Here is a 20,226-nt window from a genome sequence, read left to right on the forward strand (position 1 = left end):
TGTTGTGCTCAGCAGGAAGTGCAGGAAGTGCTGTCAGCTCAGCAGTGATGGATTCTCTGAGCCGCCACAGCTGATTGTGCAGCACGTTCACACTGAAGTCTGATTCAGACTGCTGCTGGGTGGAGATGACAGATGACACCTCTCAAGGCCTTCCATAGTGCAATATTTTACAAACTCAATCATGTTTACTGTTACTGTTATCCACAAAACTGTAAATATGTTATAACCTGTAAAAATTTCTATTCTGCCTATATTACATTTTATTGTTCATTTATACCTTTTTTTGTTCATTTTTTTATTATTTCATTTTATTATAATGTGTCTTGTTGTTTTTATATGCATGCACTGGAGGGTTCATTACCAAAAAACAATCAGTGTGTGCCCTACTTATTTCAGAAATTCTGTTTTATTTTTTCCCAAATTCAGTTTTCCATTTAAATTTCATTCTAATGTCTTAATTAAATTTTAAAAATCAAAAAGCACATATACTGGACTCCCTCATAAAACTGTGTCAATTAACATTTTTTACAATAATAACATCTCAGGTTGCGAATGTAACCACTAGACACTGTGTCCTCTAGGGGTCGCTATGGGGAAACGCCTCGTCGTGACCCGTGTCTGAAGCATACATTGAAAAAATATATATATATTGGCTGTCGACAGCCCCTGAAGTCGCTACCGGTGTGACTATAGAATAAATAAGCGCTGGGTGAACATGTTCAACAACGAGAACAATGTTCCCAGAGCTCTCGGCCCCACCCCACTCGTCACATCAAGAAAGGGCATGAAGCTGAGCACGTAACCCTTCCCCTACAGGATTATTTCAGACAGTACGCAGATTCTTGCGTGCACACTTACCACTTATGTGGACTTTAGAAAGTGTGCAAAGTGTCCAGCGTGCACACTTACCACCAAATGCATTTCAGAAAGTGCACAGAACTTAGAGTGTGTACTTAAAGCTTCCTAAGCATCGCAGATGTGCCGAACCGAACGTGAGAGGCAAGCTCAAATACAATCCTCTGAGGCGAGGGGGGCACTACCTGAGACCGCATTATACAAGAAGATTCTTGCAAATGCCACCTATACTTCCTGCTCGATGCGTCAGCAAGAAGGGATATCCAGTGATATTATAGTTTATGTTTAACCACTAAAGAGACATCAGAGCCAGCGGCACACATCAGAAGCCCCGCTCAAGGGGCGACTCCCATTGGTCTGGACCATCACTAAGGTGGTCACTATGAAACCGTAGAACCAACCAAAAACATTATAGCTCCAGCATAGGAGACTGTTATGCAAGAAGTTCCCACAAACCTCGGTCAGGTGGTTATAGGGTAATTAGGAAGGGGAAGATAAGGGCAGATGTAGAACCTCAAAAGAGAACATATCAATACTCAAGTATTACTCTGATTCGGACGAAAGCGCTGATGCCTTGTCTGGATCACGTCCCTTAGCCGTGACACTAACTTCCTGTACCCGTCTCTGATCCTCAGACCAAGACGGATCCGGACTCCTATGTTGTTTGGGCTCAGACCTGGACCTTGTGGAATGAAGGATTCCTCTGAGCTCACCTTCGCCTCCCTGAACTTCTCGACTACCGTGTCAACGGAGGAACTGAAAAGTTTGAAAGGCAAAAACGGAGCATCGAGAAGAAAGGCCCTTTCTTTCTTCCCGATTTCTTTCAGGTTCACCCACAGATGTCTCTCTGTTACCACTATGGCCACCATAGAGAGAGAGTGCTCTTCTCTCGTTACGACGAGGTGTTTCCCCATAGCGACCCCTAGAGGAAAAATAATAGTGCCCTATGAAACGTGTTTTATTTTATTTCAGAAATCCTGTGTTGTCTGTTTGAATTTCTCTTGATTTTATGATGAAGTAAAAATTTTACTGAGTGAATGCCATGATTGTGTCCATGTTTTCGCCAATCAGTGTAGATCGTACTAGTTTTCCCTGGAGGTGCAGCTGATCTCTGTCCTGCTGCTGGTTGATCTCAATCATGATGTCCCTGCTGCGGTCCAGTGCTCCCGTCTCTCTGATAATCACAACAGCATGAGAACATGTTACAGCTGCGCTCAACAATAAAGCTGCTGATGAAGAGTCACGAACCTGGTGGCTGTGTAAGAGTAGCCCACAAACGCCAGATGAAGCCCGACAGGTGCTTGCTCCATCACATCACTCAGCATCTCCTGAACACAAGAGCAGAAGAAGTCAGATCACTCTCAGATTGATTCACATCTCTGTGGCGGATCTGACGGCTCTGGTACCGTGTGGCTCAGACAGTCATCAAGCACGTCAAAGTTGGAGGTGTCTGTGGCATCGGAGACGCCAGGACGGTACGGAGGAGGGAGGAGATGAAGGGAACTCCAGTCCAAACCTGTAAAGAATGGGTGTTTTGTGAAGTCCCCGGAGCCCCGTGAACCCAACCTCTCGCTCCTGTCACAGATCACAGCGCTGATGAGTGAACGTGCCTCCTCGGACACCTCCGACTCCGGAGGAAACTCAAAATAATCCTGTTCAGACAGAAAAATCACAGTCAGTGCTTGCATCATCTATATTCACGCATTTGTTTTACATTGAAATAATATACTACAAAGTGTCATAGGGTTTGTAAAAATGCATATGAATGAATCAAAAGCATCACTGCATTAGATCTGGACGAGTGCGAACATTACAGTGCAAATCTGAATCTACATGTTGTGCGTGTTTCAGTTTAACTAAGGACTAACTCGCCGCTTCACAGGTATTTTGTATCGTGACCCCTTTAAAGAAAGCCCACGAAGTTGACATTCCCCTCGTTAAGTGAGAATGTACCTGAAATGTACACATAATACTGCTTATGTCTATATTTAAGCAGTGTGATCAGCAGAAATCATTATCAACATTTTATCGCAATATCGTTTTCCGTCCAGCCCTGCATCCTCAAGAACAGCCCCTTTACCTTGAAGTGTATTATTTTAGCGTAGGTCTCAGAGATGGACTCGGCGTAGAAGGGTGTGGTTCCCAGCAGCATCTCGTACGCACAGATGCCCAGAGCCCACCAATCACACTCTGAGCCATAGGCTCCGCCCCCCTCCACCGCCCGCAGGATCTCTGGAGACAGATAATCAGGAGTCCCGACGGCCAGCGACGAGTGGATCTGAGAATACACACACATATATATGAGCACATGACGGCACATGACTGAATGTAGACTTGTCTGATGTCTGATAAACATCACCAGTCCATCATCCTCCAGACGCAGACAGGAGCCAAAATCGCCCAATCGTGTGTGACCGTCTGCTGTCAGCAGGATGTTGTCAGGCTTAATGTCTCTACGGGAAGAGAGCAGACATATATATATATATATATATATTCAATTTTTCTGAATCAAACCATTGCATGTTTAGGTGTCAGCACAGATACCTGTGCACATAACCGAGTCTGTGGACGGAGTCGATGGCCATCACCATCTCAGCCAGGTAGAACCGAGCCATGTCCTCCGGGATACGATCACCAAACTTACTCAGCAGCGTCAGCAGATCTCCACCGACATAGTAATCCATGACCAGATACTGCAGCGCACGAGGAGAGACACTCGTTAACCAGAATGAAGAGATGAAGAGACAGAACTGTACATCTGATTTAGTCTTGAATCAGTGCATCAGTGAGACGGCTGTATGACGTGACACATACGAGGTAATTGTCGTCCTGGAAAGCGTAATGCAGTTGAGTGATCCAGCGCCGGTCTCCCTTCAGCAGAACCTCGCGCTCCTCCTGATAACACGCCGTCTGAACGCACACAGCACTTTATTATGGCTCTTAATAATACTTTTAGAGAAGATGAACACTAGTTGTTGTTGTTTACCTCTCCACGCTTCAGTATGTTCCACTTGTTCATGATCTTCAGTGCGTAAACCTGCTGTGTGTTTCGCATGCGGGCCAGAGCCACCTGTGCATTCACACCTCAGTCAGTATATCAATACTCATCCGCTTCATAACAGAAGCTGCACAAACCCTCTCACCTCGCTGAAGGTTCCTCGGCCGATCACCTTCAAGATCTCAAAGTCCTCCCTGCTTATCCGAGTCTTCTTCACCTGTCTGACCAGAGGCTCTGCTGCGAATATCGGAGAAGAGAGAGTGTCAAATGTATTTATTTGAGAAGGATCTTTAAGGCACCTAATCAAATCAATGGCAGCTGAAGACACTAACAGGAGATGCTCTGGTTTCTGCTGGAATGGTGATCACAAAGAGAACACCGGCTCGTTCCTCTTTAAGAGTTCATGGCGCAGAAATAGAACCGATGAATCTAAGAATAGCACACTGATGTTTGAGTCTTTTTTAAGGCAAGTTTTCCAGCCTTGGATTCGAGTCGCTCTCGTGGGTGCAGGAATGTGAGCGAGACCGAGGCAACAGTCTACACAGTTTTACTGCAGAGAATTTAATAACCTTCTCAAAATATTGTTTATGCACTGTTTATAGCTTTTTTTTTTTACTTCAGCTGGATATCCATTTAACATTTTTCAAACGTTACTTTTAGTTTTTAGAACTTTCAGGGAACATCCAAAACTAACGTATCAAATGGAATGTTCACATAACAAAGAAAAAACATGTAGCGTTGAAACTTTCAGAGAGCAAGACATTCTCAGAACATGTTTATTAGCTGAAGAAGTATGTGCCTTGACAAGTTTATAGGCTCCAGTTCAGCTTGTGTTAATACAGCATCCCTCGTGCGCTTCCAAACCTGGACGAGTGTCTTTCTTCTGCTGAACATAAAAGGAGATTTTGAAGAATGTGTTTAACCAAACAGTCAACGGTAGCCATTGACTTCCATTGTATTTTTTTTTTCCATACTATGGAAGTCAATGGCTACCAGCAGCTGTTTGAGAAAAACAAACATTCTTTCAAATACTTTCAGATCATCATCTGAAACACAGGTTTGGAGAGTAACTGAAGACAGAAGGATCGTTTCTGGATGAACTCTTTCTTCAACTACGTATAATATAATACAGCACTGACCAGCATCATTTGCATTATCTGTGCCGTCTGATCGTTCTGTGTGTTTAAATTCGTTTTCATATTTGTGATTAGACTCCAGCATTTTAATAATCCTCTGTTGAATATCTATTTCTGGATGTGTGCCACATGTGACATCACTTCCTGTGTCAAGGCCTGTTTTACGGATGATATGGAAAGTTCAGGTGTGTATCTGGTCACTTCCTTCCTGCTGTTTGCCGTTTCCCTCGCGTGAATCAACAGAGACTCTCCAGCAGTGTGTGTGTCCCTCTGAACCAGCGTCCGTCTCTCTCCTGGCCATGTAGGGTGTGACCAGACGAGTGTCAACACACACTCACTGCTGCGTGTGTGTGTGTGTGTGTGTGAATGCTCTGTTGTGCATCAACAACTGAATTCTAAAAGTGTTATCTTAATACCACTGTGACACACTCATGTGAGATCCTTAAAGGGACAGATCACCTAAAAATATCAGTTCTGTCAATTCTTTCCAAACACATGCTGCTCTTTTCCATGCAATGATAGAGAGCAGGAGCAAATGCTTTACAAATGACTAAAGAGCATGGACTTTTAAAGGCATACGATAGTTTTGTACGAGGACTTTTGCCTATTCTAACATCCCAGTTAACAGGTTAAAGAATGTTTTGCTGATGACTTTCATTCTGGGAGTCAACATTAATCATTTTATAGAAAAACGGGTGTTTGTGTCTGGTGATGGCGTGACCTCCCTGACCTTGTGGCCCCTGACTGACTGCACACACAGGTGAGGATGAGGAGGATGAAGATGGTACTGACCCCACTGCAGGAAGCGCTGCACATGTTTCTCTCGGAGCAGAGCGGTCGAGCTGAACTCCTGATAAACTCCCACCAGCAGATCCAGCAGCGTCTGAAGACTGACAGGGCCCTTGGCGTGACCCGGCTCGATCCCATGAGCGGCCCCTGTGAGCCCGGGGCCCGTGGACATGGTGGAGATCCGGCTCATCCACAGCCCTGCTCCATGATTCCTGAATCCCGGTCCGTCTGTGTGCTTCTGTCCGTGTGTCTCTCCAGCCGACAGACCTCTGGCTCCAGACCTTTTTTGGTGTGTTGCTCAGCCTCTCTCTCTCTCTCTCTCTCTCTCTCTCTGTGTGTGTGTTATTGTGTATTTTGTTCTCTCTTTATTGCTCTGCTATCAACCTCAGGTCACTCACAGCTTCTCTAAATACAGAAGTTGGTTGGTTTGTTGGAATGAACTTTAACTCTTCTCTGTCTTTCTCTTCCTGTTTATTCACGCGCGTCTCTCTTTCCTCTTTCTGTGCAGTTATGAGTGACTCATCGTGTTCATTTTTAAACTCAGATGATACACTGTGAAAAATCACATCTGTCTTGTGCTCCAGTGAAATATCAATTCAACTTTTTTTTTTTTATTGAGCACTTGAGAACAATTTATGACACGTTTAACAAGCTTAATGCATTACAAACTATTTGTAAAAAAATAATAAAAAAAAACTGTATTTGTGAGTGCAGTGAGGGAACCGTGTCCTCTGTCTCCCTCTAGTTCTGTGTAGATGTTCAAACACTGTTGAAGATCATCTAAAATCAGTCAGAAAGGTCTTTTACTGTACATTTGGCAAAAACAAACAAACAAACAAGCCCAGGTGAGAAAAATAACTCAAAAGTAATGTAACACACTACCTTCCATAAAAAGTAACAGCTCATTTAGTTACTTTTGTTTGTAGCAGTAACGCAACATTGTAATGCATCACTTGTAAAAGTAACTTCCCTCAACACTGTGTGTGTTTGTGAGTGTGTGTTTGTGAGTGTGTGTGTGTTTGTGAGTGTGTGTTTGTGAGTGTGTGTGTGTTTGTGAGTGTGTGTGTGTTCGGCGTCAGGTGTAATATGAAGCTTTAATCTCCAGAGACGTTAATCCTGCTGTCTCTGCATGCTAATACTCTCCAGAGGAACAGAACACAGACAGAAGGACAGAAGGAGGACAAACACACTGAAGCTGAACACAGAACAAGATCTGAACTCACCAACTCACAGGTAACACTCATTGACCATGATCTTTTAATACCATGGTATTCTTAGAAGAACCTGAGAATGCAATAGTCAATGAATATAAACTATCTGTTTCAATCAGTGTAATACCGCAGGCCTACCACCAGAGTTAAACACAGAGAGAGTGTGTCATTGTTTGTGCATTTATTACCACAGCATCTTTACACTGCATGCTCGCATAGCTTCATATTGTTGCAGTCTTACGTGTGTGTGTGTGTGTGTGTGTGTGTGTAGTGTGATGTCCGCAGGTCCACAGCACTCCAGCGTTGAGCTGCAGAGGAGACGAGAACATGCATCATATCAGGTATCAGACATTCATCGCATCATCAGCTTCTCACAACTTTATAGAGTTACATAAGCATTGGGCAAAACGTTCTTAAAAGAATGTTTCTGGAACGTTCTTATAACCTTATTAATAGTTGATATATAGTGTTGAGAGAAAATGTTCTGAGGTCATCAGTTGTGTGTCAATCAGTCTCTGGAAAAAAAGAGGAAGGTTTAGCTATAATGGGTTTTAACAGCAGCATTCTCAGAACGTCCTCATGATGTTGTTTGTACTCGATGAACATAAGAAATGTTTTTGCAACATTTTAACATTTTGGAAACATAAAAAAAAAAACTAAATTTGTTACCTGGGTTGAGACTGGTGTTATTCTTTTTAAGACTGATGTCAGTTATTTTTATGTTTTAGTGTCTGAAACAATTTCTTTCTGCTTCATGAAACTCACACAGGCAACACAATGAATTCATCTCTTTTATCACCAACATTCATTTGTCTGTGGCTCTTCGCATAATTACCATTTAAAGAGGCTGATATTATTAAACAAATATTTAAAATATCATATGGTCGGTCAGTTTTGACCACGGACAGCCAATATATGACTGTTAATGACCGTTTCAGACTCACACACAGTTTCTTTGTTAAGATTGCATATCTAAAATAAAAATCCCCATGATTTGATCCACTCAGAGAGATGACCTGAGAGCTCACAAAGATTAAAGTGGATAGGAACATTAAAACACTAGAAGATGTTTTGCTGTTACTCTTCAGAGGGCCACACGAGAGCGCCATCAGTACGTATAGAGCCCCTGTCCTTCCTGACCTGTAGTGAACACTCATGATCTGAAAGTATTTTGAAGTATTCCATAGTAGGGAAAGAAATACTGTGGGAGTCAATGGCTACCGTCAACTGTTTGCTTAAACACATTCTTCAAAAAAAAGATTTTTATGTTTGACACGAACAGGTTTTGAACAGCATGAGGACGAGCAAATGATGTCAGATTGTTTCTTCTGGGTGATCCTGATAAACATGGCTGATCTCAGTGTGATCCGTGCAGATCTTCCCGGAGCCTTCGGAGCAGCCGGAGCCGGAGCCGGAGCCGGTGAAGGAGCGTCTGCCGTCCATCGTGGTGGAGCTGTCGGAGGAGAGCGGAGGTCTGCAATGGCCTCCTCTTCACACACAGACCTCCATCAATGAGGAAGAGGAGGAAGACCCTTTCCAGGACCACTGTGAGCCCATCAGCGCCGCTCAGGAGGAGCAGACCAAAGCGGACGGGTCAGGATTCAATCATTCACATCCACATGACCACATCACTCACCAGAACAGCTACAAACATTTTGCTTATGTTCCCATTAAGTTGTGAAAATATTATTTCTAAACATTCCAAAAAAAAAAAACGTTTTTACTGGTTATGTGAACATTTTACCAATTTTACGGGATTGTTAGATTTGAATGTTCCCTGAGACAAGTAATAACATAACAAAATATCAATAATGTTTTAGTGATAACATTTTAAGAACGTTATTAAAGACCCGATATCTTTCAATGAATGTCCCTGAAATAATGTTTGTTCGCGTTCTGACTAGTTGCATTGATCTGAATCATTAATCTGAGAGTTACATGTGTTGAAACTGTCTAAGAACAATAATCCCAAGCCGTGCATGATGTGACTGAACGAATCTGTTTCAGAGCTCCTCGGTTCAAGCGTGCATCGATCCCTGGCGTTCAGATCGACTGCAGCAGACTGACTCCGCCCCCCTCACCGACGTCATCACACTCGGCCCCGCCCCGTTTTCTAAGCTGAGCGTCAGACAGCACAGCTCACTGTACTTACTGAAGCATTAGAATTAAAAGTGTTTTTTCTGTTTATAGGTTTTACCTTGAAATATCAATCTGATGGCAAAATGATGCGAGATTAAAAATTGATCATTGCTTTTCGGCAGCAACAAACGCACGTGTAATTACAACACTGGTGTATTTACCATAGTGAGATGTACTGATCTAACAGTAGGGGGCTCCAAAGTCGCAAAAAAAAAAAAAAATACATACAGTTACTTTTGAGATTTTGAAAAATGTAAAACAAAATGGTAAAGAAATAATTTCATCTATGCTGTATTTCTATGTGACTAATCAAATGTAAGTAAACGAGTGTCGTCACTGATCATGTGACTCATCTCAGATCACGAAGCTGCAGACATCCATCAGAAAGTTGAGCGTGTGCTTGCAACGCCAAGGTCATAGGTTCAGTTCCCAGGGAATGCATGAGCCGATCAGATGTATATTTGCAGTGCAGTGTAAGGGGCTTTGGATAAAAGCGTCTGCCAAACGTAGAAATATGAGTGTATTTTTGTCTAGTGGTTTCAGACTGTAACTCTATGTTATGCATCTGATATACATTCTGATGTGATAGAAAACACATGACAGAGACTGTTAATGCTGTAGATGATCTATTATCACGACACGTTTGAGTGCAATAGATTCTAGAGTTTGTGTTTTTGTTTGCACACAGCACTTGTGATCCGTGTGATTGTGCTCACTTTAATCAATGGATTCATCTAACTTCACTCCCAGGGAAAGCATGAGCTGATAAAGCGATGTCTGTGACGCGAGCACAGAGGCAGTCGAACACAAGAACACTTTCCTCCTTGTGTAAGTGTTAAATAAGAGTCAGATGGTGTCTGTGTTCACTGTGTCCTGACAGAATCCCAGCACACACACGATAACGAGAGAAGAGTTCAGCAAATTAACTAATAACTCAACAGCACTGAGCGGTTCCTCCGTCAGAATGAGTCGAGATGTAGACTAAACATCTGATGACTGCAGACGCTCACATTCCTGAAGAACACGCTTAACCCTTCCAGTACATGAGAGCTGACCTCTGACCCTCAGCCACTGCTAACAGGGAACATTCCCATAATGTTAGGAGAAAACATGCTTATGACATTATTAATATCTGATATACGCTCTCTGAATGCTGAGAGGGAATTTTTTTAATGTCAAAGGAAACATCAATGTGTTTATATATATATATTCATCTAAAGGTTCAAAACATTCCGTTTTTAAATGTTTTTTATTTTTTATTCTTGGTTATGTGAACGTTTCATTTGATCATTTTCCAAACATTATGGAAATGTTACTTTTGAATGTTCTGTGAAAGTCATAAAATAATTAGAAACATTAAAAAAAAAGATGTTAAACATTGAACGAAAATGTTTCAGCGCAAAGTTTTTTGAGAGCAGAAAATCTTTCTTCTGAATGTTCCCGGAATGTTCCGAATGTCTAGTTGTTTTTAAACGTTTCTGAGATTTGCACATATTATGGGAACACTTTCATCGTTTTGGAACATTATGAGAATCTTATATTTGAATGTTCTCTGAAAGTTCTGAATCGAGTAACGCCAGAAAAGAGAGGTAGGTGAACATCCAGCTAAAATGGTTTAGATATAAAATGTTTAAATAATGTTTTGGTGTTAGTGTTTGGAGAATGTTATTGAAGAGCAGATCAATTTGAACAAATGTTCCTTAATGTTACCGGAAGAATGTTTGCTCCTGACTTTGAGAAAACCTGCTTAGCTGGCATTCAGGGAGAATGTGATCAGGACACACACACACACACACACACACACACACACACACACTGCAGGAACAGTAAGAGCAGTATGGAAGCATGTGATTGGCTCAGATCCAGGTCTGTGGTATGTCCATCAGTGTGTGTGTGTGTGAGTGTGTGTGTGTGAGAGTGTGTGTGTGTGTGTGTGTGTGTGAGTGAGTGTGTGCGTGTGTGTGTGTGTGTGGGCAGGAGCAGAGGTGGCTGATGTTCTGGAGCTCTGGACAGTCTCAGCAGCGTGGTGAACAGAAACAGGTCAGATGTGCAGCTGAAGAACGTCTCGTCTGAGAGATCACGTCTCCTCTGATGGAGTCCAGACGTGCTGCAGGAGCGGCTAACACTCCTCTTTCTCCTCTCGCTCCCTCGTCTTCCTCTCCGGCTCTCACAGGAAATGCTCCAGGATCTTGGCCCTGAAGGGAACATGCCTCTGTAACCACCTCCAGACGGAGCAACACACACACACACACACACACACACACGCGTGATCCTGTTGTGGCTGGTTCATGCTGGTTAGCTCCTGTCCAGATGGTTGACCAGCACAGACAAACTCTGTAGGATGTTTTTCAGGTTAATGCAAATTATTTTCTTACTTGGTATTTTTGTGTCCAAATATCTAAACAATTCAATTTACTTAAAAAGGAAAATGACTTTAGATATTAAGTCTTGTATTCTGAAATCTTTTGCTTAAAACAAGAACAAATATCTGTCAATGAAGTCAATAAATAATGGTGTTTTCCTAAAACTAAAATAAACATGTACTAAAATTATATATGTATATTTCTGCTAGTTTCCAGGAAAACATTTCTCATTTTTATTTAGTTTAAGATGAAGTACTAAAATAATAAACTGAAACTAAAACTTAAAAACTTTATATATATTACTCAAACACAACAAATGCATCAAAGCATTAACTAAAATTAAAATTAAAGATAAAATCAAAGACTGTATTCGGGGCAATGTCACCTAGTAAAGATAAACTACATTAATAATTAATAAATTTAATGTCACTATTTTCACAAATTCATGTTTGAGACGTTGACATTATAATTTTTCAAAAACGTACACTTTGAAACCCTTTTTCAAAAGTTTGTGTTTTCATGCCCCAAACCAATGCAAATGCACGGGTTTTCAGTGTTTAGTTGAAAGGGTGTGTTGTAAACGCCTCTACACTAGCTGAGCTCCCAGAATCCCTGCGTCTGTCCCTGTCCCACACTCACACACACACACACAAACTCATTAACTCTCACTCAAACACACACACTCAAACACACACTCAGACACACATACTCAGTCACACAAACACACACACTCACTCTCAGTCACTTACACTCATGTACATTCTCTCTCTCTTTCGCTCTCTCTCTCTCTCACACACACACACACACACACACACACACACACACTCGCAGAAGAGAGATGCTGGTGATGGAGGGACTCAGTCTGATCTTGCAGGTGTTTATTCACAGATTACATTCATAAATACAAGCAACATTTACATTTACAGGTATTTACAAGTCTTTGGTCTGGCTTCATCTGTGCAGGTGCTGTGTGTGAAGTCAGTAAGAGTGAATCTGCAGAGCCGTGTTGAGTTTCTCTCAGTCGGGCAAACACTAAAGCACCTCGATCTCATGATGAACATCACTGTACAGAGTTAAAACACACAGGACGTTCAACAGCGATCTCAGCTGGGACGACAGGAAGAGCAATTCAAAGAAAATCAACACAGAGTCCCACACAAACAGAAATAAAGATCCAGTGAGCTTCATACTGTTGAGCTCCATCTGAAGATTTTGGGGTAAATTAGGTCATTCTGGGGGACAAAATAAGCTAAAAATGTATGTAATAATTTAGAATTTATATAATAATTAATATCATTTTATATAACAGTTGTATACGATTAATTGTATGAGAGTACAAATAATGATATTATTTACTAATATTTATGGTTGTTTTATTATATAAAATAATATTAAATAAAAATAATTATTATTTTATAAATAATTTTTTTAAAATTAAAATCAAAATATTTTCTTTGATTTCAAACCCTAAACCATAGAGCTTTTATTTTGGAGGAAAACCAGAGGGAAATTCTCTTTCGTTTCATGTTAAACATCAAATACCGAATACAAAATGTCTTTGAATTTGGTTCCATTTAAATTCTAGTTCTCTAATTTCTACTCCATGCTCCGCTTCTGTCTCTCCGCTGGAGCTCGTGTCGTTCATACGGTGGTCATGACTTTGAGAGATCCGCTCCTGAACCTCAGGATCTTCTTCTTGAGCGCGTGCGACGCTTTGATCTTCACGAAGGCTTTGGGCTGCGGTGGGTGTGGTGGAGAGGGCGGGGCCAGCTGTGGGCGGAGCTGCTGAGGCCAGACCAATCCGCTGCTCTCGTCAGAGTCGCAGGACAGTGAGCTGGAGCCGGGCGAGTCTGCCTCGCTCACACTGGACTCTGAGTCTCCGGCGTCCTGCAGCTGATGATGGTGATGATGGGTGTAGACGCGAGGTCTACGGGAGCGTCTGATTGGCTGTTCAGGAGGCGTCTCGGCTTCGTCCTGACTCAGTTCTAGCGTGGAGCGCCAGCGGCGGTGACCGGAGCCGCGGCGTGTTTTAGGAGGAGCGCTGCGCACCGCGTCCCGCTCCACTGTGTTGTATTTGGACTCTCGCAGGCTGTTCTCGGACGGAGCGCGACAGGCTTTCCGTCCGGGCTTCTTCGGCGCGATCTTGTTCTCCGTGAAGCGGCACTTCTTCGCTGCGGCTCTCGACTGAGAGGACACGGGTTTTGGAGAGGCGTGGGTCCGGTGTGTCCGGTGTGTCCGGTGCGCGGCGGCTTGTGCTGGGATGTACTGTGCATTCACTAGCTCCTCAGATGAGGGCGAGCGCTTGGGCTGGTGGAAGTGCTGCGGAGATTCGGCTTCGCTGCTGCTGGAGCGGATCCCAGCTAGCGCCGGTCTGAGAGAGAGGACGGAGCAGGCCTCGTCCCACGCGTGTCTCTCGTCTGGGACGTGCGGCGGATCTTTGTGGCTAGGGCTGGTGTGTCTGACCACAGTCACGCTGGTGCGGGGTTTAGTGGGTCTAGAGGGAGGCGAGCGGCGCTGGATCAGGCTGAGGATGTACGCTTCTGTGCGCTGCGCCTGTCTGGAGTCGTCTTCGCTGGGATGCCAGATCCACGTCTCGTCTTCAGGGACACCCTCCAGCAGACAGGGCTTGTGGAGAGAACGTGTGCCCAGCTCACGGCCCTCAAACACATCACCTACAGACAGAGGTAATGACGGTCAGCATGACTCAAGGAATCACTGTTCTGCCAAACTCAAGGGCTGCATCACACTGAACTGCATTTGCTTTGTAAAGAAGCTACTGATGTATGGACAGGCCAGATTATACACCATCAAAGGGCTTAACAAATTTAACTTAAGGATAAAATTGATTACAAACTTGCTAATTTAAAGAAATTGATGACATATCTAGTTAACAGTTTTATAAGCATATTGATTTAAATGTAATTAATTTAAGTAAATATTGTAAAACGTGTGAACAATCTTGTTGCTGTGTGTGTTTCTCTTAATTCTCATTCATAAATAAACATTACATTACAAAAACAAAAATTATTGTGTGTGCAAGAACTCATGATAATAAGATAATACTATTAATGTTAATGACAGTCTGTGAGTGAGTGAGTGTGTGTGTGTGTGTCTGTTTGTGTGTGTGTGAGCGACAGTCTGTGACTGACTGAGTGTGTGTGTTTGTGTGTGACTGACTGTGTGTGTGTGTGTGTGTGTGTGTGTGTGAGTTAGTGAGTGTGTGTGTGTGTGTGTGCTTGTGTGTGACTGACTGTGTCTGTGTTTGTGTGAGTTAGTGAGTGTGTGTGTGTGTGTGTGTGTGTGACTGACTGTGTGTGTGTGTGTGTGTGTGTTTGTGTGTGACTGACTGTGTGTGTGTGTGTGTGTGTGCGTGTGTGTGTGAGTTAGTGAGTGTGTGTGTGTTTGTGTGTGACTGACTGTGTCTGTGTTTGTGTGAGTTAGTGAGTGTGTGTGTGTGTGTGTGTGTGTGTGTGACTGACTGTGTGTGTGTGTGTGACTGACTGTGTGTGTGTGTGTGTGTGTGTGTGTGTGTGTGTGAGTTAGTGAGTGTGTGTGTGTGTTTGTGTGTGACTGACTGTGTGTGTGTGTGTGACTGACTGTGTGTGTGTGTGTGTTTGTGTGAGTTAGTGAGTGTGTGTGTGTGTGTGTGTTTGTGTGTGACTGACTGTGTGTGTGTGTGTGTGTGTGTGTTTGTGTGTGACTTACTGTGTGTGTGTGTTAGTGAGTGTGTGTGTGTGTGTGTGTTTGTGTGTGACTGACTGTGTCTGTGTTTGTGTGAGTTAGTGAGTGTGTGTGTGTGTGTGTGTGTGTGAGTTAGTGAGTGTGTGTGTGTGTGTGTGTGTGTGTGTGTGTGTGTGTATGTATGTGTGTGTGTGTGTGTGTGTGTTTGTGTGTGACTGACTGTGTGTGTGTGTGTGACTGACTGTGTGTGTGTGTGTGTGTGAGTTAGTGAGTGTGTGTGTGTGTGTGTGTGTGTTTGTGTGTGACTGACAGTGTCTGTGTTTGTGTGAGTTAGTGAGTGTGTGTGTGTGTGTGTGTGACTGACTGTGTGTGTGTGTGTGTGTGTGTGTGTGTGTGTGAGTTAGTGAGTGTGTGTGTGTGTTTGTGTGTGACTGACTGTGTGTGTGTGTGTGACTGACTGTGTGTGTGTGTGTGTGAGTTAGTGAGTGTGTGTGTGTGTGTGTGTTTGTGTGTGACTGACTGTGTCTGTGTTTGTGTGAGTTAGTGAGTGTGTGTGTGTGTGTGTTTGTGTGTGACTGACTGTGTGTGTGTGTGTGTGTGTGTGTTTGTGTGTGACTTACTGTGTGTGTGTGTTAGTGAGTGTGTGTGTGTGTGTGTGTTTGTGTGTGACTGACTGTGTCTGTGTTTGTGTGAGTTAGTGAGTGTGTGTGTGTGTGTGAGTTAGTGAGTGTGTGTGTGTGTGTGTGTGTGTGTGTGTATGTATGTGTGTGTGTGTGTGTGTGTGTTTGTGTGTGACTGACTGTGTGTGTGTGTGTGACTGACTGTGTGTGTGTGTGTGTGTGTGTGAGTTAGTGAGTGTGTGTGTGTGTGTGTGTGTGTTTGTGTGTGACTGACAGTGTCTGTGTTTGTGTGAGTTAGTGAGTGTGTGTGTGTGTGTGTTTGTGTGTGACTGACTGTGTGTGTGTGTGTGTGTGTTTGTGTGTGACTTACTGTGTGTGTGTGTTAGTGAGTGTGTGTGTGTGTGTGTTTGTGTGTGACTGACTGTGTCTGTGTTTGTGTGAGTTAGTGAGTGTGTGTGTGTGTGTGTGTGTGTGTGTGTGTGTGTGTGTGTGTGTGTGGGTCTCTCAGTGAGCTGGACAGGGTGGATCTCAGGCTGCTCAGAGAAACCTGACAGAGAACACACACACTTTACACAGGGTATATATTTATACATAAGCAGCATCATTGGTTCTGGAAGCATTTTCCCATTCATTTTTCCCATAGGGATTCAAAACGGTCTTCGTTTAAGAGTTATAAGCAATAAACCAAACCAACCATTATTCTTTCATTAGTAGGACTGTCAAAAATCAACTCCACTACGAAGAAAATGAATGGGATGTTTACATTGAAACCCAGCAGCATCACAGCAGCATCTCTAGAGGAGGTGATAATGTGAAGCGTAGCCGTACTGGTGTGGTCTCGGCGGTCAGTAGATCTGCTGTCCATCTTCAGTTCTCCCACCTGATGCTGCAGGATGTTGATCAGACTCCACGCTCCGTCCTGCAAACACCAACACACTTACACACACCTGCACATCAGCAGCGATCTAGAGCCGTGTGACTGGAATAAATCATGTTGGAAATATATTACTGTGCAGTAGAATGTGTGTGAAACTACTACTACTATTAATGATAAAATACTACAATGTTGTTTTTAAGGAATAATCACACAATATTGCTCCCATGTTTTAGTTTTAATAGTTAACACCCTTTGTTTGCCAAAAATAAAGCTTCTTTTGTTTTCATTTGATTAAACGATAAAATAAATTGCTGTTTTATGTCTTCATTTGATAACCAGAAAAATTTCAATAAACACAAAGTAGAATTTTACTTTTACTATATTGATGTTAAATTATAAGTTTCATGATTTTAATTAAGTAGACATGCTTTGTGATTAATAAAAATAAATAAATAAATAAAAATAAAACACGTCAACCTGCCAAAATAAAAGTTTGGTTCAGCTTGAAGAAATGGATCTCTTGAGGAGAATAATAATAATAATACAGTTTAGGAATATTACTACATTTTTCATCTTTTTTTAACAATAAGCTTTTGTTAGGCAGCACTTTTTTCCAAAAAATTCAAGTGTTTGAATTTAATTTTATAACATCTTAAAATATTAATTACATTTTTAAATGTTTAATGGATTCATTTGATTACCAATGTATTTGATTATAAATTTGTATCAAATCATAAAACACAGAATCCAGAAAAATTTTAACACATAAAACAAGTTTCAATTCAATTGATTATAAATCCACTTTAATTTCTCAAATTTAATTAATGCATGATTAAAAACCATTAAAAATATAATCTAGAAAAATGAAAACTAAAACACGGAATTCGGGAAGTATGTCATAGGGCCCAAGAAAAATATATAATAATAATAAAAAATGGTAGGATTTACTTTAAAACAATTTTCACTCAGAGATTGCTTGTAGATTTGACAAATAATTACAAAAATATTATTATTACTTTGAAAGACATAATTACTTTCTTGTAAAAACAACTCCAATAATCTGTTTTATACTTAATTTATTCTAATTTAAAAAATATATATATTTTGTATAAATCACAGCATTTGTTATTTTAGTATAGATAGTATTTTGTTATTATGTGACCACCAACACGTCATCTGGTTATAAACACATGATGTGATCAAATCAGTACAGAAGTGAGGTTTGTGGCGGTGTGTGTGTGTGTGTGTGTGTGTTTTCTTTCTCCTAACTTTAGGACAGATATTATTCCCGCCGGACACACACACACACACACACACACACACACACAAATGTACTTACTGAGGAGCATGTATGAATACTGTGTGTGTGTGTGTGTGTGTGTGTTTGCTAACGGCTCCTGCGCCCCTAAATAAGATCATGCACTGAGGCTTTTATCTTAACCGGATGAAGTGCACATTCATTTGAAACTTTATTGGATTTCTTTTGGACTACTAAAAAATAACAAGCATGCACGTTCATTATAAAGCTTGGAAGAGCCAGGACTTGTTTTTTTAATATAACTCCAATTGTATTCGTCTGAAGGAAGAAAAGATGGCTTGAGGTTGAGTAAATCAAGGGGTTATTTTAATTTTTGGTAACCTTTAGCATAACCATTTTGTCTTAGTCTGAAGAACGTTTTGTGGAATTGAAAACCATAAGCAGGTGGAAAGACTCGTAAACACTCAGCCGAATAAACACGGATCACACCACTGCAATTTAACCTTTTCTTCTCATCAATTATTCACTGGTTTGAACGCTGCAATTATTATTTGACTGAAGCCCCAGGAGAAAGACGAGGCTGTTAATTATCACACACACACACACACACACAGACACACACACACACACACACACACACACATACACACGCACACACACACACACACGCACAGACACACACACTGTTGTCTTCTGTCAGATTGCTGTCAGCGCTGATGCCAGGAATAAACACGTGTGTGTGTGTGTGTGTTTGTGTGTGTGTGTGTGTGTGTGTGTGTTTCTCCACACTCTCGTTTAGAACAGATCCCTCATCAAACACCATCAGGTCAATCTGTTCTTGAACTAAACCTCCATCCTTCAGCAGAACACGAGAGAGAGAGAGAGAGAGAGAGGGAGACTTTGACTTTAGAATGTCCTTTATTTATACATTACAAAATAGCTTTTTTGCTTTTATGGGAAAAACATAAGTTTATACATACCCAAGCTATAAAAACATGAATAAATAAATAAATACATAAATAAACAATAAAAGACAATAAACACTCAATTACAAACCTTCTCAAAAAATGTTAATTTTAAATCCTTCAAAACCATCAGGTTCACATAAAAACCCATCAACTCCCCAAAAATGAAAAAAAACATCACATTATTAGTAAGTTTGTAAAAAGCATATTCCAACGTTAGTCTTTTTTTAATAAAACAATTAACCATAAAAACAGGATCTGTTTCACCCCCCTTTGCTTCCACTCTATTTTTCCTTGTAACCCAAATTGCAAGCTTGATTAAACCATACAAAAAATTTAAAATAATCACTTTCCTCTTTTTTTCAACAGAGTACTTTGGACCATAAATGAACAGATTAAAACTATAGTAACCCAACAATCTTATACTCCAACATTTTGCCAATTCTAAAATATTTTTTAAACGAGAACATTGCATAAAAACATGTAAAACACTCTCAGACTCACCACAGAAAGGACATCCCTCCCCAACTAAAGGATCTAACCGTGCTATGTGTCTGTTCGTGGCTAATATCCCATATACAATTCTCCATTGAAGATCTCCTATTCTCTTCTCAATGGGTCTTTTTGTACAGGGACCTCCAGCTTCCTCTCGGGGAAGAGTCTGACTCCAACACTGAAGTCCATTTTGTTCCTTTGAAGTCTTTAAAAATGTTATAGTTGCAGTTTTTAACACACACTCTGTAAAGAGTTTTCCTGGTAAGCGTTCTAAAACAACTCAACTCCGGGATTTTCATAGTCACTGTGTTTCCAGGGGTTTCCTCCCAATCTTCATCCTTTAGGGAGATTTTAAAATCAGGGAAACCATACGCCTCTTTACAGGTTTTTGGAGCAGTAACATTTAAAAAGTCTCTTGCTGCTCTTGGGAGTGCCGACTCTAGCTCGTTTAACAACCGTTGGGTGGTCCTTACGGATCTGAAGCCCACCATATCAGCCAGTTCCTTTGCCTCCATCCATTCACATCCTCTTCTGAGATCGGAAACCTTTGATATCCCAGCACTAGTCAGTGCAACTCTGATGGCATCAGAGGACAAACAAGCAGTGTGTAAGAGATCATTAAAAATAAGGGCTCTTCTAGGATCCAGGCATCAGGACTCCCCCATTCTCTGGAAAAATTAAAATTCTGCCACAGCTCCAATATATTACTATAAAAGGGTGTAAGTCCTCCGAGTGAAGTTCTATTAAATTCATTAAAAACAGTTGTCTGTCCAAGCCCATTCTTCTGGTCTTGAGAAGCAGGGCACACGCAACGTCCATCCACACGTGAGGCTGATGAT

General features: G+C 41.7%; 3 protein-coding genes across 8 annotated transcripts in view; 1 reads left to right on the forward strand and 2 right to left on the reverse strand.

Annotated features, from left to right (window-relative positions):
• dmpk (DM1 protein kinase) overlaps positions 1-6,229 on the reverse strand; it is a 13,073-nt gene extending 6,844 nt beyond the window's left edge. For 2 of the 6 annotated variants that reach the window (XM_026220595.1, XM_026220592.1), the window contains exons 1-11: positions 5,782-6,228; positions 3,999-4,090; positions 3,842-3,925; positions 3,670-3,765; positions 3,400-3,548; positions 3,215-3,308; positions 2,936-3,133; positions 2,262-2,507; positions 2,104-2,183; positions 1,939-2,029; positions 1-115 (exon numbers count right to left, since the gene is read on the reverse strand). The exon at positions 1-115 is cut by the window's left edge and continues 67 nt beyond it. In XM_026220595.1, the coding sequence (XP_026076380.1) occupies positions 1-115; positions 1,939-2,029; positions 2,104-2,183; positions 2,262-2,507; positions 2,936-3,133; positions 3,215-3,308; positions 3,400-3,548; positions 3,670-3,765; positions 3,842-3,925; positions 3,999-4,090; positions 5,782-5,968 (1,432 nt within the window). In that variant the 5' untranslated portion in view covers positions 5,969-6,228. Of the gene's footprint in view, positions 116-1,938; positions 2,030-2,103; positions 2,184-2,261; positions 2,508-2,935; positions 3,134-3,214; positions 3,309-3,399; positions 3,549-3,669; positions 3,766-3,841; positions 3,926-3,998; positions 4,091-4,185; positions 4,209-5,781 lie in introns of those variants that run through there. The other 4 variants (XM_026220594.1, XM_026220596.1, XM_026220593.1 and 1 more) reach the window with 4 other exon arrangements.
• On the forward strand, positions 6,008-10,312 carry LOC113054801 (protein phosphatase 1E-like). Its single transcript, XM_026220611.1, has 5 exons — positions 6,008-6,067; positions 6,925-7,011; positions 7,261-7,330; positions 8,365-8,582; positions 8,997-10,312. Exons 3-5 carry the CDS (start codon positions 7,265-7,267, stop codon positions 9,109-9,111), a joined length of 399 nt encoding a protein of 132 aa, XP_026076396.1. The 5' UTR covers positions 6,008-6,067; positions 6,925-7,011; positions 7,261-7,264; the 3' UTR covers positions 9,112-10,312.
• Positions 10,313-12,358: 2,046 nt separating this feature from the next.
• LOC113054804 (dapper homolog 3-like) lies at positions 12,359-17,158 on the reverse strand. The gene is made up of 2 exons (XM_026220613.1): positions 16,621-17,158; positions 12,359-14,163 (listed from the first exon to the last, which is right to left on the reverse strand). Exons 1-2 carry the CDS (start codon positions 16,655-16,657, stop codon positions 13,133-13,135), a joined length of 1,068 nt encoding a protein of 355 aa, XP_026076398.1. The 5' UTR covers positions 16,658-17,158; the 3' UTR covers positions 12,359-13,132.
• Between the last annotated feature and the right edge of the window lie 3,068 nt (positions 17,159-20,226).

This window comes from Carassius auratus, chromosome 35, assembly GCF_003368295.1.
Source record: "Carassius auratus strain Wakin chromosome 35, ASM336829v1, whole genome shotgun sequence".
Classification (NCBI taxonomy): Eukaryota; Metazoa; Chordata; class Actinopteri; order Cypriniformes; family Cyprinidae; genus Carassius; species Carassius auratus.